Consider the following 23529-nt stretch of genomic DNA (forward strand, 5'->3'; position numbering starts at 1 on the left):
GTTTTCATTCCATGCAGGCGTGTATATGACGCGTCCAGTATCGTCATGGAGAACTCCTTTTGTATTTATATAGAGGAACCACAGAGAGCAGTGAAGTGTCTCTGGTGAGTACAGAAAGAATACGACAGACAGAGCTTTATATCCTGTGAACTCCTCATCTGAAGACTGATCCTCAAGACACTTTTAATTTTACGAAGATCTTTTTTGTCGCGGTGCACTGACTCACTTGATCGGTTCAATCGTTGTTTGCAAAGAGTTTCTTAAACTTAGATTTTGCAAACAGACAATAGAACTGTAACTTCTGGACTTTGCAAGTCACCACTTTTTCAACATCGGCTGTCAAGGCGAGAGGTCATTTAAACTGTGAGCAAGTTGTTGTGCATCGAAAACTTTCGACATGAACATCGTGGCTGAATTTTTCGTAGTGTCTCTTAAAGTGGTTTGGGCTTTCATATTGGCTGGTGCGAAATGGCTCATTCGGCCACGGGAAAAGAGTGTGGCAGGTCAGGTGTGTGTGATAACTGGAGCTGGAAGCGGTCTCGGACGGCTCTTTGCGAAAGAGTTTGCCCGGAGAGGGGCGACCCTTGTGCTTTGGGACATTAACCGGCAAGGGAACGAGGAAACTGCCGAGATGGTTCGACAAATCTATCGGGATATGTCAGTTTCTAAAGAGGGTAAGTATATTTCCTTAAGTACACTGCTAGCGAGACTCTGAAATGGGAGAAAGACCCCTTAATTGCAACATCTGGGAACGTACATAATTTTCTTTACATGTTGTGTTTTTCTTATCTACAGAACCTCACGACGGTGTTCAAGACGTGCCTTTAATCCAGCCACAAGTTTTCACATATTATTGCGACGTCAGTAAACGCGAGAGCGTATATTCCACTGCAGAGAAGGTGCGAAGAGAGGTGGGCAACATCGATATTCTCATCAACAACGCCGGTGTAGTCTCAGGGCACCATCTCCTGGAATGTCCAGATGAGCTCATTGAGCGAACCATGATGGTCAACTGCCACGCTCACTTCTGGGTGAGTTTTACTATCCCTTTCAAACATTGCTTTTCATTAGGACACCACCGAGCGAGATAAGGAATATGTTGTTCCCAGCAGTCTGTCTGAATCAGTTATTGCAAGTCCCTGCCTTACTTTGATTAACTGACTATATGTGGATTAGTCTAAGAGATGTCTCAATCTGTGAAATCATGGCAAGTCTTTCTAGTTATTTTAATACACATTATCTCTTTTAATCCACAGACTTCCAAGGCGTTTCTTCCCAAAATGCTGGAATTGAATCACGGACACATTGTGACTGTAGCCAGCTCTTTGGGATTATTCACAACTGCTGGTGTTGAGGTTAGTAGACTATTGCCCTCATGTATAACTTTTGCCAGTCCTAAACAATCTGCCAACACAAAACAGACTGAGTACCAGAAATCTGAATGTTTGTTCATCTTTTACATTCCAGGATTATTGTGCAAGCAAGTTTGGAGCCATTGGATTTCATGAATCCCTCAGCCATGAACTGAAGGCAGCTGACAAAGATGGTATTAAGATGACTCTGGTCTGCCCATTCTTAGTGGACACCGGCATGTTTAAAGGCTGCAAAATCAGGTGAGTGACCTTAGAAGTATATTCTGTGTTTTTAAAAGGTTTTTTAACAGAGGGGAATAAAACCCGTGTTCCCAATTAGATTGTCAATAGCTCTGTACTAAAACCAGTCTTCTTCATAACAATTATGGAAGACATGCACATGTCATACGTTTGTGCCTGTAACTGTGAAAGGGAGTAATGTGGTTGTGTAATGTTTGAACAGAAAGGAGATGGCTCCATTTTTCCCACCACTGAAGCCAGAATACTGCGTGAAGGAAGCTATGAGAGCCATCCTCACGGACCAGCCCATGGTCTGCACTCCACGAGCTATGTACATGGTCACCTTCATGAAAACGTAAGAATGTTTAACCTCATACTAACACAAACTGCCTTCGCTGTAAGATTACGCATTCTCATTGTTGATGTAAGAGACTGACCAAAACGCCATCCTGTTTTGCAGAGTTTTGCCATTCGATGCTATTGTATGCATGTATCGGTTCATCGGCGCCGACAAATGCATGTACCCTTTCCTGGCGCATCGCAAGGAGTCCATGAACAACAATGAAGCAAAATCGGGAATGTAGATGCCAAGGTCTAGTGAAGAAAAAGGACTGACATTACAAGACTTATTTCACCGATAATATTATTAAAGTTATTAAGTTATTATTATTAAATATTATTCTACAATTGTACAATAAAAACAAACAAACAAACACAAAACCGCCATGTTGTTTCTCAGGAACAATGAGGCACCAAACTATATTATGGACTTATATTTAACACTAATTAAGTTGATGGAACAAACAATTTTCTTTGATTAATCTATTCTGATTTTGAAATTGGTTGATTTCGAAATCAGCTCTATACACAATGTAGTCAGCGGCATTTATTGCTATGATTATAAAATATACAGTATGTTACTGTAAGAATGTACAAAGAATTATCGATTCTTTTCTTGAGAAATTTATAGTGTCTTTTATTATGTCAATATTCCAAGGTCACTTACCTCAGAGGATGTGTCCTCACCGTGTCATGCAACGCTTTAGAAACTATTAAGAGCCTCAGTTCTGTTCACTGAAGCTGACAGATGAGTTTTAGACATTGTTTTTGTATGTCATTTATAATTACAAACTGTTTGATCCAACATTGACTGGTAACTTTGTTGCCATATATCCTAATGATTCTGTTTGTGCAACAATGTCAAGAACTGTGATTCTTCTTGTGCAGCAATGTACTGACATGACGTTGGAAAATTGAGATGTATATTAAGATGTAATATAATTTAATATTAAAAACTAATGTGACAAATCATACAAGTGATCTGTTCTGTGTTTCTGTGGTATAGTACTGACTGAAATACAAAAATGCTTAATGAGGGTAACTCAAAAAAAACCCCCAAGAAATAAGTCACTAAAGTTTTGAGTATTTCTTGAACAAATATACAGTGTCTGTGAAGGTAATAAGCCACACTTCTTCTTCTTCTTCTTCTTCTTCAAAAAAAGATATGTTCTGATTTAGGTTTCCCTGTTTAACCCCAACTTTTTTTCCCCCTGACTCACTTGTAAATCCCGTGCTGATACTAAAAGTCGACAAATTATTTACAAAGTGTCCTTTCAGAACTCATGTTATATATTGACTATCTTAATACCATTTAAAGGAAAGTGATAAAAGTCAGATAAACGCAGGAGGATCCAATTAGTGATGAGATATGCCTGCCTTGGAGTCAGGCCACGTGAATACGTCCACACACATTGACTACGACTTCCTCTTTCCACCAGCCTCCTCACACCTCATTACACATGGCCTTTTCTGAGCACCTGCCTGATCTACATCAATGCATGGAACACTTACTGTGCTATACCGCATCATTCAAAAGACGGCTCCAGCGGGAGTATTTAAAAAAAACCCCAAAAAAACCTGATAAATAATATATTGCACAAATAACACAACAGGTGTGCTTGGACTTTGTCTTAGTAGCTCTGCAATCTTTTTGTTTGTTAACATAGTTCTCAGCTCATATAGCACTTTTTGGTGAAATGCAAAGATCATAGAGAACGACAATGATCAAGCCGCTGGTTCAGTAAGACAGCGAATGGGTGAATCACAAACATGTGTGATCCACACACTTTCAAGATTAAACAGAATCACTTCACTTCCAAAGCACACCCAAAAATGTCTGACATTAGTAATTTGTGGTGATTTTTGTGTGTGTGTGTGTGTGTGGTTCGGGTTTGTTTTGTGATCTTGGTCCTATGTGTGAAAACATAATGAAGCTGAGAAGTGAAGAGATTCTGTATGGAGACTTAGTTCAAGAGCAGTAGATTAGAGAGAAGCACTGTGAGAATGTCACCTGGATGTAGCTCAGCTATGATACCTTATGTTTTATATCACTGACACCAAACAATGACGAATTTAAAACCATAAGGTGACAAATGGAAGAAGAGGAGCAATGCAACCACAACCAATGTCACAGCTTCCACAAAAAGACAGAAGAGACTCTATCCTGGCCTAAAAGAATCCAGAAAACAGATTCTCCAGTAGGAGAACATGACATAATTAGTGTCTAAAAGAAAAAGGAAGATTTGAAGATTTGAATGACATAATCCGTTCTCCATGTTCCTGCTTAGGTGTCATCGTACACAACATATGAGGGGTTACAGTTCTAATTATGTAATAATACATTATCTACGTTATAGTGTATAGGTGCAATTACATAATGTTACAATTGCAATATGACACTCAAAGGAAATTTAAATATGATGTTATAGGCCTTGGGAAATACCATTAGAGAGCATGTCAATGTAGTTTCCTGGGAGAACACCCATTGCACCATGTAAAGCTGTCATTTACATGTTTTGAAGCTCCTGACTTTATCATCGGAAATACAGGGGTATCACAGTCAAATGACTATGGCCTAAGGCAGCCAGCATTCTTGTCCATTGATAGAGGATAGGAGAAAAACCAGGAAGGAAAAAAGAATAGTGTCTTTCCAACGCTTACAGGGAGGGACAGAGCATGTGTAGAAATATGAGCCACGAATCAGGAATGACCATTATCTTGATTTTCCTTATGTTGGAGATTTGTATTTAAATAGCATTCCACCAAACCATTAAAAGATTAACCCAGGCATGTAAACTTCAGATATTAAAAACTGAGATTTACTTGAACACATGCAGAAGTCTGGTTTTGCAAATCAAAAACGGACCAACACAAACAAAAAAAAAAGAAAAGAAAAAAAGATTCTAAAAGATAACACATAAAACATAGCTGTTTGACATGGTTACAATGGACACGCCACTGAAATAAAAGACCACATTCTCTGTAAACAGATATGACGACAGCACAACAAAACTGTGGAAACATGCCTGAGTGCTCTGAGTCGCGGAGAGTTTCTAAGCCACTTTACTGTCTGTTCCGAAACAAAATCACTCTCACAAATTTAAAAAAAAAAAAAAGAGGGGCACACTAATTCCATTTTAGGGAACATGTTTTGGGAAGGGTAGCAGAGTCGCACAAAGAGGCCTCATGTCCTGGGATTAGGTAACTTCATTTTCTGCCCAGATGGAATTAAACAATTAGGCATCTTCCAAACAAATGCAGGAAAGCTCACAAGCAACCAGAGACGAGATCTCTCCTAAATGAGCAAGGACACAGGGAAATAGGAAAAAAAAAGAAAAAAGAGAGAGAGATTGTGTAAAGCTGGGTTGAACATGTAACTTTTACCAAACTGACTTTAAGTTACAATCCAGCAACTAGGACTTCTATCTCATGGTAATGGATGTTAGACAATAAAATAATTGATGGGAGAAACTGAAAAAAACAAACAAACAAACAAACAAACAAACAAACATTCACATTCAGAACATTTCCAGACATCGTGCTATGTACATTTGATGGCATGAGAGGCTGAGCCAGCATAATCTGAACAATGATCAGAAGAGCGCCATAAACCCACTCTGCAGGTTACAGGTGTGTTAATGCATTAGACTGTGGGATACTGCTGGTATCTATTACATATTATCTGACACAGATAAGCATAATTGCCTTAACAAATGTTTGCCAAATGTTTAAAGTAAATCATTGCTTCACTTCTGTACACGGATATTAACAAAACACAAGTAAGGTTCTAGTCATGTATAGTACAGAACTATTTGTATTTATTTATGGTAATATTCCAGTGTAAGATGTACATTTTTGATATTGAAACGCTACGTGTTGACGAGTAAAACGTCAGGTTTTCGAAAATGAACTGATGTATCATTGCACATTTTATTTATTGATTTATTTTCGCCCAAGTACTGCGCTATCTTTTCCTGTGCCAGCGTGTGCTTTTTAAGGTAGCATTTCGACTCTTCAGTTTCAGCAGGGGACTACACGCCAGGGAAAATGGGACACTGTTTAAATGAAAGCTCTTTAAGCATAACTGTCTGTCCATTGTATGACAGTGCTGTTTCATATGTGCGAAGACTGGGCGACAGTCTGGCCCATCTGAGTACTAGGTTACATCAGAGCTGCAGCTGGTTCCTTCTCTCCTAGGTCACTGTCCTGCAGTTGTCCCAGTTGAGCTCTATCATAATAAAATACGGCACCCCCCCCCCCCCCCCCCCCCCAATTTAAGAAGAGAATATTCGCATTCACAAGCCCCATAAAGGTCGTGGGAATTAGTCCAATACAAGACCCTTGTGTAACTCGCCAACACAAGCTAAAAGGATCAAGGGATTCTTCTCTGCTTATCCATGTGAGACGTAAGCCAAAATGTTAATCAATCAAACAGATTTGCGCAATAGTACATCTGCAGACCTCACAATGAAATGTCGGGACCGCTAATGACACAGGTTTTTTTTTTTTTTTTTTTTTTTGAAGTCACAAGTGTATAGGAGTGACCTATTTTAAAGCGAGTAGTTAGATAGAAATACACCAGGGAATGTTTTTCCCCTCAACAAAGCTTTTTTTGAAAGCATATCGCCTCTGTCTTCCCGTTGATGCCTTGATGGTATTAGCAGTTAATTGGAGCCAACACAAAAATGTCGACTGAGGCATGTTTACAACTCTTGGCCAACATTGCGAAAGTGAACAGGCTGCCGCCCAGTCTAAGACTAACAAACCCGTATACAGTACGCCCACGTGGTCTGCATAGAGATGAATTGGTTACAAAGAAAAAGTGCACGAAATTATGCTCATTACTCGCTGACAATAATGGACGATCCTCATTAGGTTCAGAAATGTTACGTGGCTGTTGTAGTGTACCACATGGGTTGCATGGCCCACTGTCAAATATTTTTCAACGCTTGTCGCAACCAGAGTTTCCGCCAGGATTCTTCTTGCCGGTCAGGTGCCTGGCAAGAATTTATTTTACCGGACAAATTTGGAATTTACCGGTCACGTTTCAATAACAGTATATGTTACAAACGCAAGTATAATGTACATCTAGGTTGACGAAAAAATGACAATGACCTCAAAGCAGTTTTTCTATTTAAAGAATAGTAAGGATTAAGCAAAACGAACATAACGACTGAGCAAAACCTCAAAATGAAATATCTGTAGCCTGTTTAAAAAAACGGCTAGGCCTACATAGCATCACTTGTAGCCTATAGGCTCCCAGAGGCAACATTTTATTTTCTCCTTTTTTTCATTGTGGCAAAGTCCTCTGCTGCCGACTTGAAATCAAACGTGTGCATTGTGTCTTTGCAGCTTGCAGTGCGCATAGCCTGCATCACTCTCTCCTCCATGCCGTTTGGCTGTGTGTTTCGCAAAACAAATGTCCTGTTTAGGGATAACCTTAGTTATAGCTACGTTTTGTTTGAGCATTATTACCGGACATTTTGACCGGCATTTTTTTTAGATTTTACCAGGCAAAACCCGGTAATTACCGGCTAACGGAAACCCTGGTCGCAACATGTCACCTTTCAGGTTCCGCAGCAAACTTTTCAATTACTAAGGCTAAACGAGACTGCAACTAACTGAATTCCAGGCGAAAAGTGGTCTAAATTCAAAAAAGGCGTTGAGAGATAACGGATTATACGGAACAAGTGGGGAATTCTGTTTCCTCACAGACTTTTATTCTTTTACCGAAAAAATAAGAAAGAAAATGTTCTGAATCCAAACACTACATTTCATATCAGAAATCCCACCCTTTCAGTGGAACATGGATCAGTAATGCATTTCCACTGAATGAAACCAGAGACAGTGCGTGGGCTTTGAATCAGTGTTGCCTCCTTTATCTATCGCACCAGGAAAATCCATCTCTGACTCTTCCTAGCTTGAATATCGCTTATGTCATCGACATAACCACCCTGCACGCGTAAGATAATTTCCGCAAGACTATTTTCTCTGGAGCTGATCCACCCAACTGAATGCAGAAATGGAATGTAGTCCGTCTTTCCCAATCAAGATTTCCATGAGCAAAAGTGATTGTTACACACCGGAGAGAAACTAAGAGACTGAGTCGTAGGTTACTCATTATTACTACGGTCCCGAAATCGCAAAACATCTCTGGACAAAATGACCAGGTCAAACAGGAAATGGTGACGCCTACTTTATTTAATGTTCCATTTTGACAAGGCGTATGATATCGTCCATGAAATCTATAAATTGAGAAATATTTTAATTTTTAAGTATACTGATCACTGATAAGGGATATACTTTACATGTCCTTACACTCTTTACGGCCAGACCACATTACACTCTACTGCCCCCTGTAGGTTTTGCGGTAATTAATTAAATTACAAAACTCTACACAGCCCCCATAGCTCGTCAGCACATCATAGCACATCAAATGCGGTGCTTTTTATATAGCTCAAACATCGTTTCAACTGGCGGATATGAGTTTACAGCCATGGTCTGGACATGGTCTCAGTGAGAAGAAGGACATTCATTCTCACCTGTCCTGCCACAAATTAATTCTGGATAAATTCTCTCTCTATATAAATTTAGCCATTACACACGAGTAGGAGAATATTAGTGTGAGGACCTGTGATATTAAGAACGTATTACTCAAAAACACTCAAATATCACATTTCAAACTCTGAGGTGATATGCGACACAGTGGTTTGTCAGGCCACTTTTATGGTATTTGAGCGTCCTCTTGTGGTACCACAAAACATCTCCAACTGCTGAGTATACTCCCAACAACCGACAGGACTGAATGGATCTTACCAACTCGAATTCTGATGTGGCACTTTTCCATACTCATTACTCATGAGTACTCCACTGAACAGGGTTCTGGCAAAACACTTAGAGGGTGCATTAAGAAATTAAGATGAAGATCTGTGTCAACCAAATTTTTGTTTTAACCCCCCTCACCCTCCCAAACCCCCCTCCACTTTTGGACCTCAAATCAATCCCATACCCAATAGTGCATTTAAGGAAACCACTGTGAGCTTTCATTAGGTCAGCTGTTCTAAGATCATAATCTTATGTTGACAACATACGCTCAGGTAGTATTAAAAGCGGGGAAAAAAAAAGAAGTTGCTCTATGCAGCTCATGTTTTTCTTTTCTATTTTTTTTCCTTTTGGGTGAAACAGGTCTTCTCCTAGTCGTTAAGTCGTTCCTTTAAGTCATTCAATTACCTGAGTTCAACATCTGCACTTACAAATATGACACAAAATGAGGACATTTCAAAATATATTGTTTATCAACCAGAACATTTCTTTTCAACAATATAAAACAAAAAGAACAAACTTAAACCTTAAACCCTCATAAATAAAGAAGCTCTACTTAGATAGCAAAAGAAACGTTGCCTATGGGGAAAAGAAAGACTGTTCCAAGCACAGCAATGTTTAAGAGTATTCAACCATCACCTCAGGAGGAGGGGTGCAGGAAACACCACAAATGAATCAATCTGCAGGAGTGACATGACGGATCAAAGTGTTACACTGTTATTGTTTAGATATATATTTAAAGTCTTTCAGACGTTGTAGTACAACGGGAGAGGTCAGCCGCTGTCACGTATAGGTGCATAAACACTCCTTAGTCCATAAAGAGGTTTCTTTTTTCTTTTTTTCTTTTTTTTTAAACCCTGTTTTCCTTCTTTCAGGATTCTGACAAACATATTCAGGACAGATCTTGAAAATAAATACAGCATATTTGCAGGAGGAGAGCTCTCTACAAACAAAACGGCAAAGAACCGGAGGACAAAAAAAAAACAAAAAAACAAAAAAAAACCCCAGAATGTTTAGACTTGGGCTCAGAGAAACTAGTGGTGAATTAATATCTACACTTGTAACGTCGTAAAATTAGTATATTTCCTACATTTCACAGTGCATAAAATAAATCTGGAAGAAAAAACAAACAAACAAACAAACAATAAGAAAAGAAAAGTGAGGCATTTGTGTCTACTTATACTGTTTGATCCCTTACAGTAGGTGCTCTCATTTTTTTGGACTGACTGTGTATTCAAAGCCTCGGGGTCAAGACCTCTGTCCTTATTGCACAACATATAACAACCTCAGAGAGTTTTTTTTTTTTCCCCTCAAAAGAAAACATCACAATGCTTCAAAATGGCAAAAAAACGAAACTAAACAAAAACAAAAAAACAACAACAACAACAAAAAAAACAAGAGAAAAGAAAAATCCCCCCCGCCCCCCCCCCCCCCCCACACACAGCTCGAGCTTGCCTTAAAACAATCCGTCTTCGGTTCCTTACATTCTCGTAGTGTTAAATATGTGTTTTTTTTTTGTTTCAGCCAGCTGAAGTGCACGCTTAACGCGCCTATCTCCCCGACGTGGTCGCGCAGGCCTGTTAACGGAGAACGTACCCCCACAGACTGGGCACTGAAACAGTGTCTACATCCTCTCCATGGGTTTCTTCTCATTCACAAAGTCAAAATTCCAGACAGTATTAACAGGAATCGTCTGTTTGGAAAAGGGAGCGGCAATGAAAAAATAATAAGGTAAAAAAAAAAAAGCAAAAAAAAGCAAGGTTAGACGAATTTTTCTCACAGCCATCAAATGTGATTCATTTTAAAAACTTTTTTTTTTTTCCCTGAGATCCCTTTCAGGCATGCAAATAAGAGGTATTCATCGCAATCATATCAAATAATTACAGTATAAACAGCATTATGTGCTAATCAGTACATTTAAATCATTTCCATCAGTTAAGGCCTGGAAGGAGACCATGAGAGTACAGTAAAACCACGTACACTTAATTACGACTCCTCACTGAAACTTTCGGATTTTCCCTCAGAATGAATCTGGGCTTGTCATGCTAGGACACTGAGCTACACTCTAAGTCACTCTGCAATTACGTCACCACATGACACGTCTGTCCGTTTGGATGAAAGGCTGTTCCGTAAGATGTAGATCATTCACGCACTCACCGTGATACCACCATTTTGTTTTCTTTGGGTTTTTATTGCAAGTTCTAACGTAAAAGGAGTTGTCTGGCGGACGTCGCTGTGAAGAAAAATGGAGAAGATGGTAACACATTGCTATGACCTTACAATCACCACCTGTGAATATATTGCTACTGATGACAAAAAAAAAAGAAAAAAAGAAAAAAAGAAAAGAAAATGGTATCTTTAAACAGGTAACAACGTCATATTTTCGGTAACAACAGGTACCTAAGGCTTTACCTTTTCTTTGCAGCTGGACAGCATGCTGATGATGCTTAGACAGACAGACTGTACGGACAGAGCAGGAGACCAGTCCTCAGTGAGAATGGACAGACATATGTGACCGTTACTATAGACATGAGGATGGACAGGTATATTGTCACCAGTGAACATGACCTACAACAAAGAAATGAAAAAAGAATATCATTTTCAAGTTAAGTGTCAAATTAAGCGACGCTTTCAAAAAGTCCCTCAGGCACTGATTGTCTCTGAGATAGAGTGGTTTTTTTTTTTTTTTTTAGGACTTTCATGTTTTATTCCCCCCCACCATTTAAAACTTTCTATACATATCTTAAAAGTGCTTAAAACATTTTTAGTGGAATTCGTATTTCCGTTTAAAAGCAAAATACAAAATCAATTCCCTAAAGAACACACATGCAAGTTAACTAGTTATATCAGCTTAATACTGTACATCAGTCTTATTACCTGAGGTGAATCAAAAGGATATCGACTGGTGAATTTGAAGAAGAGCTGAAATTTCTCTCCTTCGTATAGAGTACCAGGGGCCCCCTCCATATCAATAAACCATCTGAAACAAAAAGAAAATTGCATTTTGACATATAAATGTTCCATAAAAAAAAATGTCAAACAATTTCTCAACGCAGTCTATCAAATGTTGTTCCTTAACTAATCTTAAAAAAAAAAAAAAAAATTATGAATGCATACCCTGCTTTCAACACAAATGTAAAATATTACCCCTTTCCAGTCCTTGTTTTTACTGCAAGTATTTCTTTGTATGAATAAAAAAACAGCTCATAGCTGTTAAGAAATGTTTGGATTCTGTTTGAACTACCATTGGGGTAACTTTCAGAACCCAAAATAAAAAAAAATAAAAAAATAAATAACTAAAAAACACAATCAGCACATGTCATTAAACTGGAACGGAATATAACCACAGCATGCCATTCAACTGTAAATCAGGCTGTTTGTTGCTGGCTGGCACTGGTGATGTGAGTGTGTAGTTCCAGAGCGCCTGTCTTTAACAGCTGTTGGTTTTAAACAGCTGGAAGCCATTGGGACATCTGTGCGCACTCCTTTTGTGTGTGTGTGTGTGTGTGTTTGTATGTGATAGAGGAAGAGTGAGAAAAATCTATAGTCCAAGAAAAAAAAAGCTCTTAAAATCAAAACTGTGTCAACTTAGAGCACAATAAAATCAATCATTTCATTCCAAACGTGAAAACAGTCCTTTAATTAATACAAACACTTTACTCAAGATGTGAATTTCTAGTTAAACATAACCAGCATAGAGCAAGAAACACACACACACACCTGAGAAAAACACTGAGGCCACCGGTCACATGCAGAGTAGTCAATTATTCTCCATGGAATTTTGAAAAAATGACGTCGGGAGGAGCGATTATGGTGAGAACAGCAAGTTAGATACTTACTCTGTAATTGTGTTCTGGACGCTTCTCTCATTCAGGGTCATCCCAGGAGGCGGATCATTCTGTAATGCCAACAGCTCTTTCTGTAACCTTTTCTAAAAATGAAAATGAAATTATAGAGAAAAAAAAAATGAACATCATAAAGTCTGACGAAAGCGGGTTCTTCCCTTTCGTTAAGACTTTAGGTTCACGTCATTTCAGTGTGTTACTATGCTAATGTAGGTGTTTTACACCCAAAGAATGGTAAGGGTGGCTGACAAGCAATGCAACCCCTGTAATACGACATTACTTAGCAGTACGCGAGACGAGAGAGTCAATTAACTCTTTATAGTATATTAAGTGTGACTGTGTGTGACTGGCTGGTGGGGGGAGAGGTAGCTATCCTCAGCTACAGTAGTGGATGCTCCTGCTAGCCAAATAACTACAAGAAAAACAAGCTACTCAGGCTAGCTTATCTACAGCTAGCTAAATGACCGTGTCTATATGCATTTGTCTATGTGTCAAACACCGGACATACCTCTGATTTCACACATCGTCTCGTATACCTATTACCACCTCTTCAAATGTATTACACTACCTAGTTTCAAATTATTTTGTACGGCGAAAACACAGTTCAAGTAAACTTAGCATTTTCTGCGAGCTCAGAAACTAACCTACCTACTGTAGCTAGCTAGCTATGGATGCTAGCATCTGCACCTGACTTTTAGGTCGTGGCTACAGCTGACGTTTCAGCATTCTGACAGCAAACTGTCCCAGACTGTTCAAAGCAAACGCTTGTTTTACAGGTTTTAATATAGTTACTATACTTAAAAGCAGGACGATGCGGAAGAGGTGGAAGTAATAACAAAGGATGACATCAATGTTTATTACAGTGAGTTGACTCGCCCGAGTTTGATAATACTCACCTGCATCGACGCCATGATGTAAACCAGTTCACTGGACGTCGGTCGCCTGATCGACAACAAGGATAAGAATCAACCTTTATACGATGTGTGCGCCTTCGCCAAAATAAAAGTCTCCACACGCTGTTTGAAGTTTCTTTTTTATTGTCAACTTTCGCAAGCACAATTTACAATAACAACGAATACTTTCGTGAAACTCTATATATTGGAATATGATACGCCATTATTATTATTATTATTATTATTATTATTATTATTATTAATAAAATAAAATATGCATGATATATAAATATGGCATATTATAAATATATACACATCGAAATTACATGTAAGATAAACCCATATAATATTTAAGTATAGATTCTGTAATGAGATCTTCATAACATTGTCCTATTGAAAAAAACAAAACAAAAAACAACAAAGACAACCCCCCCCCCCCCCCCCCCCAAAAGACCCCACGAGTCTTAAAATACAAGAAATTCTGCAGTTTACATAGCACAGTGTAATGCTTTCTGTAGCTGGATGTGTCCTCCAAAATACAATTTAACGTTACAATGATATAAAGTTGTTTGACGGCTGTGAGATCTAAGGATATATGATCCCCAGGAGCTCTACTATTTTCTCTCAGTTTCTACTATAATTGTATCGCAGCAAATGTGGCTGTTTCAAATAATTTGTTTTTCATAACAACTATATTTAATGCCATATATTATGTATAAAAGGATTCCTGACTCGTACTGATACAGGGGCACTCTAATATTGAGAGATGCCTGTGGTAATTTTTAGACTCAGTAACAATAAGACACATTTTTACTTTTTCTAAACTGAAACAGTTTATAAAAATCAGCGTTGCTAAATTAACACACAACTCAATGATATCCTCACCTGAAATGAAAAACTATTCATATACGCTTATTTTACATTTTCAGCACGTTTGGTTTGAATTTTACACAACTTGATGTAAGTTTGATATGTCCCATCGCCACATGTAGTCTTTGATACTGAAAAATAATCGTTTTGACAGCCATCTTGGATATTCGTTGCTGTTGCTTAGTTCACACAATTTCACTTCAGTAGCAACCGTGATGTACTGAGGTACGTGAAGAGTACAACCTGCTTTGTAGGAATGTATCTCTCATCAAACATATATGCGGAAAAGATTAAGAAGTTAACGAGCATATGATGTCTACAACCAGTTTCAGCCGAAAGAATGTTCCTTTTGTTCAGTGTGTTGTTTTTTCCCCCTCCCTTTGTATAACAAGCGCTGAGAACGCAGAAATTTTGTTCCTGTGTCGTGCAGCTGAACGACTAATTCTCAAATATTCTCAAATTAAACTAAAATTAAATTAACTAAAATAAATAATCTTTTATGTTAATCGCTCATTATACAAATATTTGTAAAAGGGAAAATAAGAGTGAGAGAGAGAGAGAGTGAGAGTGAGTTATCTGTCAATCCAAGCATACACTGAAAAGAGCTGTCAAGTTCAAAAGAGCACTTTAAAACTATATCACGTATTACAGTAAAACGAGTGCAAAAATGAGTGATAATAACAAAAGAGGAAGGCTGGTCCTTCTTTAAGCTCGCTGTTATCCCTAAACACAGCAGGGGGCATCATTACCTCTAGAAACTCCTCAAGAACAGCTCTATATGCAGGATTAGATTCCAAATTGACTGACTTCTCCTTTCTCCTTGGTTAATTTATTTGTTATTACTTATTTGTAGATATATCATGCATATCCTGATGGAGGCAGAAACAAGTATCTAATTTAATTTTAGACTTCAGTGGAATGTTTGCCCTTGCAACAATTCCGACTTGTAATTTTCTGTTCCTTTTTTTTTTTCTCCTTTGGACCTTGAAGGGTAAATATTTTTCAGGTGCAGTGAGGGATATTAATGAAGCTGCATTCAGATACATGTTCCAATGTTTTCACTCCCATTGACTTGTGGAACAATTTTATGAACATTTCCCCATGTAGTTTAAGTAAGGCAGAGGGGGAAAAAAAGGAAGCTATTTTCATTTCAGGAAAATTACTGGGTATCACAAATAATATATTGATATGTCTGTGGACCACCGTGGGAAATGATCCTGGCTTGTAATTTCTCTGTATCCCCTGGGATACCCTTGGACAACGTCTGTGCCTACTACCAGTGCTCTGCTTGATCGCGCGTCATCTTACAAATATTTGCATATTTCTGAAAGAGCATATAAATGACCATAATCCCCTTTATCTCAATTGATATCCGTAATTTTCTCAATATTTTGAAAGAGAAAACAAAGAAAACAAACCCTTTGGAAATGACATTTCAGCTCACTCAATTCATGTGCTTCATAATTTTGGGAATGTTGATATACTTTTTTGGCCAGGTGGTTTTTTCAACGTTGGCTTTGCCTTCTGTTTGAACAAGGAGACGTAACAAGCGGAGGGAATCTTTTTGTGTTATGAGTATTTTGGAAATGAGAATTTGGACACTGCCATTTCCCTGAGGTTTTCCAACACTGCATAATTTTCTAATCACCAATTTGCCCACAATTCAGTCATGTTGATTAGGGTCAAATACTTTAATTACTCGCTTCTTATTTTTCATTAACGATTGGCATTTTTAATCCCTATTACCCCACATATGTAAACTATTTAAAAGCCAACTTACATTCCGTTGGGATAAACCCTCTTGGGAGGAAGTCAGGCAAAAAAAAAAAAAAAAAAAAAAAAGAAAGAAAAAAAAAACCAACAAGAAAAAAAAAAAAAAACACAGACTGAGCTACACTGACTCATTCTGGCCAGCACATTATTTCTTAATTATAGATTTCTATAATTATAGATTATATATAGTTGTAGAACATCATGTTTGTTACCTGAAACATTTATTGCTTCCATGGTGCTACCGTCAAAACCCTCCTACTTAACAAAGAGCAGATGAATAGATGAACAAAACTTTATTTGAAACGGTGATGATAGGTGGTAGAATTATGTGTTCAGACATTGTTTTTTCTGCTTCAGGAACAGCTTAAAATGGTCCAAAATCCCACAAAAAGGAATTTTCTCATTTTTTATAGGATTGTTGCATGAAGTTTACTTAGCTTGAGACCAATTACTAATTAAAAAAAAAGTGTTTATGTTTTATAAAATATCTTATTAATGAATAGTAACTTCAAAGGAGCTCCTTGAATAGCGTACATATTTTACAAATTTGCTTGTGATGAACTGATGCAAGCTGATTTTCTGTTTTAAGCTTTTGATGAAAGATTTGCTTTCTATTTCTGTATCCCTGTGTATGTTTCTACAGGAATAAAAAAAAAAACACCAAGGTAACCTGTGTGATTTAAACATATATTTGCCTATATCCAGGCACCTCAGTAAACCTCCCAGCACACACACACACACACACACGATTAATGTTTCTCCTTTATAAGAAAGTAAGGAACTAATGGATAAATGGATGCAGTTCAGTTTTGTCTGATTCCAATCACTGCAGCAGAGAAATTCCCGCCGAGAAACGTGGACTACACTTTGGGTCTGAAAATGCCAGGATGCTCAAACAAATAGCTTTTCTTCTGGTACATCTCCAACAAAACTGTTTTCTCCATGACTCGTCTCTGTAGAACCAAAAATAGTATGGTGCCTTTATTATAGTTGTGGATAATCCTTTTTAAATCTTAGCCAACCATGACTAACAAGGAAATGATGCTGCAATACACACAGTGCACACCTGCTAACCTCTAGTTCTACTTGAAGCAGCAGTGCTTCAGTGGGAAACAGAAGTAAGCCGACTAATTAATTAATTAATTTATTACAATTGTATGATGTCAGTTTCCCGCCACGAACAACTCATGGAATCATCTTGTTCTCATTAGTGCTTTGAGTTGAGCTAGATGTTTATATAATCTCTCTTTTAATATTTTGATGTATTACTGAAGAACAATTGGCATCCTGTGGCATTTTGCATTTGCTGATGCTGAAAAGGGGGCTGGATTTCTACTCCTGTACTCTCTTGCTATTCGTCCAGCACATCAGGTTAGATTTTCTCATTGCGTTTTTCTGGTCACTCAGAATTGGATGTGGGCAGGGCAGCCTCAAATGAGGGATAATCTCTCTGAGGTCCCTTGCAGTAGGGGGTGAGGCCTAGGGGCTACCATTCACTTTTTTTTTTTTTTTTTGTTACACACACACACACACACACACACACACACACACACACACACACATACACACACACATGCACACACACACACACACACACACACAGACACACACACACACAGTTGCAGCTGGATCTCAAAGCACTTTGATACAAAAAGCTGAATGTTTTGCAGGCAGGTCCTTGGGCTGGTTGCGGAATTCATGCCTCCCACTGTTAGGACGCTTTTTACCCCTGAAGGGGCCCCTACCATAACTGCCAGTCACCCCAAAGTTGGAGCTGTTTGCAAATTGAGCCTGACAAAAACAGTAGAGGCAAAAAACCTCTTTTTTGCATTTTTTTTTTTAAGTAGACAGCTGCATATCAAACATCTCTGTGTCTCTTATGTTCCACCATGCGCCGTAACTACGCACTGTGAAACATAAATCTAGATACGTTAGCAACATAAGTAGATTTATGTTCTGTAAATGCAGTTCAGTTAAACACATACTCATTTGCATGTATGCCATTTGCACCTGCACACCGAACAGTGTCCCAGGGTTCTCAGTGACTGGAGTGAAAAAAGTGGAGGACTTTGGACTTCAGGTTTGAGTAGCTCCTCAGATGACCCATAAAGCTCAACTTTACAACTGATTTTATGAAATGGTGAATAACTAGGTTTTGCTGAAACATAGGACAATGTTTTTTTGTTTCTTTGTTTTTTTTTTAAACAAGAGGTTCCTGTGTGCACAGTACGTTATTCAAGATGTGTTTTGAAATATGCAAATGAAATCTAATGGTCTATTTTTCAATGTGTCTTAAAACTAGAACTGATGCAATACTGATATATCTGTAAGACAATAAAATCCACAATTAATATTTTAAGTTTAACTCACCTCAGATTACGCAAAATTTGACTCTCATGATGGCCACAACAAAAACTAAAACAAACCCCCCCCCCCCCCCCCCCCCACAAATGAATCTCAAAACAATAAACAGTGAGATTCAGATTAATAAACGTCTTCACTGCCTTAGACGCGAGTCCAGTGTCTTGCTCTAAAGTTGGTTACTACTACATTCTGTGAGAACATTGGCTCCTCCAATATGAAATGCACTCAAAAATCTCTAGTTCCCGGTAACGTGATAGATAAACTGGGAGAACAAGAATGAAGGTACGGGTCCTTGAGCAATCTCTGCTGAATCACAGATCATACACGTTACATACTGCAGTGCTCCACCCAGAAACGCGCACGTATCCTTACTGTGCCCTATCCTTGTCCTTTATCGCGGCTTGACTTTGCCTGTGAGGTGATGAGCCTTTATAACGTGGACTGCTGTATCCATATAGTATTTCACACAGAGGCGACAATGGAGAAACAGCGTGTGACAATGCAGTACAACTCCATCTGCTCTGCATAATAAAGCCTACATAAAACAAAACACTGAAGGTACACACCCGAAGATGAGAAAAGTAGTGCGACGTTGTATCTACCTCAAAAAACTGTGTTTTGAAGTTAAACCAAAATGCACAAATGAATAATGTTTGTGGAGTAAAAATGCCACAGCCTGTAGCTGCAGGGTGCACTGGTTGGGATGCTTGGCCTAGTCCATCCCATATATCATTGGTTTGGTTAATGACTTTTTCATGGCGAAACTAACCTTGCGGTAGACGTATTTGGCCGATGAATGATACCCTGTTGTGTCAGCCTCATTAGTATCCGCAGTGAAAATATTAAACATGGTGGCGTTGGAGCCTTTTGTCAGCATTAAGTTTCACTTTAAACTTCTAGCAGCATTTTATTATTATTATAATTATTATTTTTATGATAGCAGGTTGTTTGCATTATTCAAATGTTCAGCAAACAAACAAACAAATAGAGCTAAAATCCTGTCAAGCTTACAAAGGCAGCATTTTGTCAAATTTCTTTTCTATTTTTAGTTCAGTTCAATCCAAATTTACTTGTATGGCGCTTTTTTTTTTTTTTTTTTTTTCGATGGACATTATCAAAAAGCAGCTTTACAGGATGCCAGGCGTCACACAGAGTACAAAGGCTATTAATAAGAATAAAATTTATCATTTCATTTCTATGCATGCAGTTTTTTTTTAAGATCAAAGAGTTGCTAGGACTGTTTGACAGCTTAAAAGGCTTAAAAGACCAAAAAAAAAAAAAAAAAAAGTTGAAAATCAATATTTCAAGTTTTGTGTATCAAGAAATGGTCCCTCTGTTAAACAAGGGATTTGGGATTGGCTTTAGAGCAACTTTTAGTTCAGTGCCTTGCTCAGAGGCATAAAAGAAGTTCTCTGCGCTCTTCTCTTGATTTATAACCTTTTCTAGTGTTATCTTTCATCACCTCTTGCTCACAGATGATACTTAAGAATTCAGCGTTGCATTCTCAGTCCTGAACACACTGAATTAATCCAGTGGTGTAATAATTCCCTCAGTTTCAAGAACAGTCAAACCACTGGACATTTGGCAAAGTGCACCAGTTACTACCAGAAACTACCAGAATGGAATGCTCCCTATTCTGCCAGTCTCAGTGAGGACCATTTCACACCTCCCAAGACACGTGTTTTTTCTTTTTCTTTTTTCTTGTTTTTTTTTAGTTGTTGTTGTTTTTGCTTTTGTCGTATTATTATTATTATTTTTTTTAAACTTTAGTATGGGCAAAATGCAACATCACTGCAATTTGAGAGTGGTGCTCTTTTGTGGAGTCAGTCCATAAAGCAATAAGAGAATTCCTCTTTGTTTTCATACATGGGCAATTTTTTGGAATCATACTTCCCTTTTTCACATGTCAGACAGATGTGCAGACTCCCTTGTGTAACGACCCAGAGGTAGGTGTAGCTGTGAGATGTCAGAGGGATTCAGACAGGAAAAAAAAAAAAAAACTGCGAAAAACTGCGTGTTGGATAACGGGGCAGGATAACGGTGTTGGAATGGAGCAAGGTTTCCTCACTGATGACTGAGTAGGGGCTGGATTTGTGATGTCAGTCCGAAGGAAACAGATAAAACGTTTAGCGCGTTAGTTTGATCTTCAAAATACCTTAAGGGGAGCGCAGCGGGGCAAGAGGCACAACGGCATAGTGGGAATATAGAAACGTGGGAATCAAGAGGACTTTACGCACAAATTAAAGGTGATGTCAAGATCTATTTTTCTATTAGAAGTATCTCTGTACCTCACATGTAATATCAAATCGAATGTATCGGACTCTCAAAAATATTAAAATCATGGAGTTGACGGGCAGTTTATGAACAGGAAACGAATCAATCACATGAACGCAAAGGTGTTTCTTTTTAACAGTTCTATCTCCCTGTGGTGTCTTGGCAGTTCAGACAATGAAACATATTTTTGGAAGAATTCTCGAGCTTTTGCTCATCTGACACACCTTATTGTGAAAACTGGTCGAATGAAAAAGCCACAGAGTTCTGTTTCTCTCACGAAACACACACTTTTATTTCAAACGGGTTGTTCTACACTCTCCGGATGGTTCTAACTACCACGAGCAAAGAAAGTGCGCTGGAGTGAGGTGGCAAGACCTTAAATAACCTTTATCCAGCGTTTCATTTTCCCGAAACAAACCGAGATATCACTTTTCGCTCATTCAAGAACACTATAGACAATAGAACGGTTTGGAATCGATTTGGAACAATATTCATTACTTCACATTGATTTTGTTTTAGTTGTGGTATTGTTTGCATGAACGCGCTCATAAATAAATCTAACAGTGGGATCAGCATTGCCTTTATTCATGGCTCTGATCAATACCGGCCATGGTGTGCTGACACAGCGGCAGGTTGATTCCTGTGACTGTGTGGTGAGTTGAGATGATGCGCATCACGTCGAGGGACCTTCCTTAAGAGGACTCTTCGTTTTTTTTTTGACCTAGTGAAGCAGGAGAAAAGGAGCGAAGCAATTGCAATTTACAATCAGCGACCCAAAGACTGTAGCTCTCAGTCTATAGATAAACGGCGTAAGAAAAGGTAACTTTTCCACGTAGCCTATGCCCTTACCTACACTGACCGCGTTTACGAATCCGCTATTGAAAGAAACGACGGATGAAAAGAGACAGAACAAGTGGTGAAGTATGCGTTTGTTAATCGTGAACTGAGTTGCTCTAAGAAAAAAGTGCAACAGTAGATTATCTCCACCGAAAGTGAGTGTTCCTAACACAGACAATTTACCTTTCCAACGGGATTCACTAGCTTACACTGACGCACTACGGCGGTGATTTCCAAACACTTCACGAAGTCACACCCCCTCCAAAGAAACACCATCCAGATAGTTCTTGTGTTTAAATCTGAACAACTAATCAGCAATGTTAGAAATAATCTTTTATTTAACACGATACAGTTAATTTTGCCTCTACGGCTGGCTGCTCATTATTTTTTAATTGTAAGGTTTACTGTGGGACCAGGGTTCGCAAACTGATCTTATTACATATCGCATTTCGGGACTGTAATATCAATGAAATGATGTTTTTTAAACTACTGGCTCTTACTTTTGTGATAATTCACACTTGGCTGCTAAATTCCGCTCAATCAGATCATGTTCAGAGATACAAACGGGCTCTTGCTCATAGAGCGGGCAGGGAACAGGCTGTCATAGGGAAAGAATTGTGCGGCTCAATCAGTCGAAAACGACCGGCGCACTTGATGACTCAACACTACCCCTTAGTGGCCGCGCTAGGGAGACACACCCGGCTGAAAGACCTACAGCAAAGAGCAGGGCAAACGGCGGAGCCCTGTTCAGGTGGGTGCAATTCCGACAGCAATGCTGCCCCCGGACAGCGTGAAGGCCCTCCTTGGAGTATTAATGATAAGAAAAATAATGGAGATTGGACCATTAAAGGGTCAGGCAAAAATGAGGAACCAGATTCATTTTACACTGGCTCCCTCACTAAGTCTCTCAGTCCTAATGAACTTGAGGATTTGGACTATAACTCTAAATTAGTTCATGGACACTCAGATAGATTACACTCAGAATTTGTTAAAAAGCAAAAGAGGTTTATATTGACTCCTCAGTCTACACACAGCAGAGTTTCCCGTAGCCTTTCCAGTCCTTACGAAGAAGGAGAGAGGGACTTGGAGGTAGCTGAGTTCACTCAAGACTTGTACGCTAGCGATGAAGCCAGTGATTATTCAGCAGAGAATGAGGACTATTCTGGAGAGCAGCTGAGGCTACGCAAACCAGCCAGCACGTTGTGGGGTGCTCACGTTAAAGACGTCCCTCCTAAGTGGATGACCACTCTCTACTTCAGCGGTCAGAGGGAGCAGTTGAAGATCAACCCCTCAGCTGGAGTGGAGCTTCCTCGCTCCAAGTTCACCGTTGAGCTGTGGGTCAAAGCGGAAGGAGGACAGACCAACCCAGCGCTCATAGCAGGTTAGTGACACTTGTTCAGTTCTACAGGCTTTCTTTAGGAGGTAGACTAAGATGTGATTTAGAGTTACAGCAACAAATGAGCTGTAGATTGTTCATTTTAACATTGCCCTTTCTATATGATCAATTGTTAAACCGTTTCCTCAGCCATTATATTTTAATGTGCCTTTTACTAGAGTGCAAGTTGATGATGTCTCTCATGATGTCTCTCTTAGTATGTGGTCAGATCGTGAAGGCATTGCATCATACCATGTCAGCTTGGAATTATTTAACTGTCCTCACAGATAAAAAAAAAACAAAAACTTATCTTGAATTACATATCAGTTTAGTCTAAATAGTATTATATAGTTATTAAATGTCTCCAGACATTTCCAAAATGACCACAGCTGACTTACTGTGCCCACACATGAAATGTCACACTAGTTGTCATCACCAGTGAAAAAATGTTATACTGTAAGGGTTTTCATGACGTCATTCTCCACATCTCCAGGTAATGTCAGCTTGACGATTAGCAGATGAAAGCAATTGGGAAATCAGGCAGT

General features: G+C 38.7%; 3 protein-coding genes across 4 annotated transcripts in view; 2 read left to right on the forward strand and 1 right to left on the reverse strand.

Annotated features, from left to right (window-relative positions):
- The first annotated feature begins 111 nt into the window (after window positions 1–111).
- rdh10b (retinol dehydrogenase 10b) lies at window positions 112–2230 on the forward strand. 2 transcript variants are annotated; one of them, XM_030774274.1, is made up of 6 exons: window positions 112–692; window positions 796–1031; window positions 1257–1355; window positions 1468–1613; window positions 1816–1947; window positions 2053–2230. In XM_030774274.1, the coding sequence occupies exons 1-6, from the start codon at window positions 398–400 to the stop codon at window positions 2174–2176; spliced, it is 1032 nt and encodes a 343-aa protein (XP_030630134.1). In that variant the 5' UTR covers window positions 112–397; the 3' UTR covers window positions 2177–2230. The 2 variants fall into 2 exon arrangements, with proteins under 2 accessions (XP_030630134.1, XP_030630133.1); XM_030774273.1 differs by having other exon boundaries at window positions 112–674.
- A 7959-nt stretch (window positions 2231–10189) lies between these two features.
- Window positions 10190–13509, reverse strand: ube2wa (ubiquitin conjugating enzyme E2 Wa). Its single transcript, XM_030775474.1, has 6 exons — window positions 13495–13509; window positions 12593–12684; window positions 11631–11733; window positions 11166–11321; window positions 10911–10986; window positions 10190–10446 (listed from the first exon to the last, which is right to left on the reverse strand). The coding sequence occupies exons 1-6, from the start codon at window positions 13507–13509 to the stop codon at window positions 10433–10435; spliced, it is 456 nt and encodes a 151-aa protein (XP_030631334.1). The 3' UTR covers window positions 10190–10432.
- An 8571-nt stretch (window positions 13510–22080) lies between these two features.
- Window positions 22081–23529, forward strand: part of pappa2 (pappalysin 2) — a 44237-nt gene continuing 42788 nt past the window's right edge. Inside the window, exon 1 of the mRNA XM_030773548.1 lies at window positions 22081–22990. Coding sequence (XP_030629408.1) covers window positions 22081–22990 — 910 coding nt within the window. The remainder of the gene's footprint in view (window positions 22991–23529) is intronic.

Source organism: Chanos chanos, chromosome 5 (assembly GCF_902362185.1).
Source record: "Chanos chanos chromosome 5, fChaCha1.1, whole genome shotgun sequence".
NCBI classification, from domain to species: Eukaryota; Metazoa; Chordata; class Actinopteri; order Gonorynchiformes; family Chanidae; genus Chanos; species Chanos chanos.

What these genes read in the sequence shown, in the direction of transcription:
- rdh10b (XM_030774274.1), top strand. Translation starts at nt 398, where the DNA reads ATGAACATCGTGGCTGAATTTTTCGTAGTGTCTCTTAAAGTGGTTTGG. An exon ending in ACTGCCACGCTCACTTCTGG is followed by an intron (nt 1,032 to 1,256) that starts GTGAGTTTTACT and finishes TTTAATCCACAG; the next exon opens with ACTTCCAAGGCGTTTCTTCC. An exon ending in ATGGTCACCTTCATGAAAAC is followed by an intron (nt 1,948 to 2,052) that starts GTAAGAATGTTT and finishes CCTGTTTTGCAG; the next exon opens with AGTTTTGCCATTCGATGCTA.
- ube2wa (XM_030775474.1), bottom strand. An exon ending in GTCCAGAACACAATTACAGA is followed by an intron (nt 11,734 to 12,592) that starts GTAAGTATCTAA and finishes TTTTTGTTTCAG; the next exon opens with ATGGTTTATTGATATGGAGG. An exon ending in TGTCCAGCTGCAAAGAAAAG is followed by an intron (nt 10,987 to 11,165) that starts GTAAAGCCTTAG and finishes TTTTCTTCACAG; the next exon opens with CGACGTCCGCCAGACAACTC.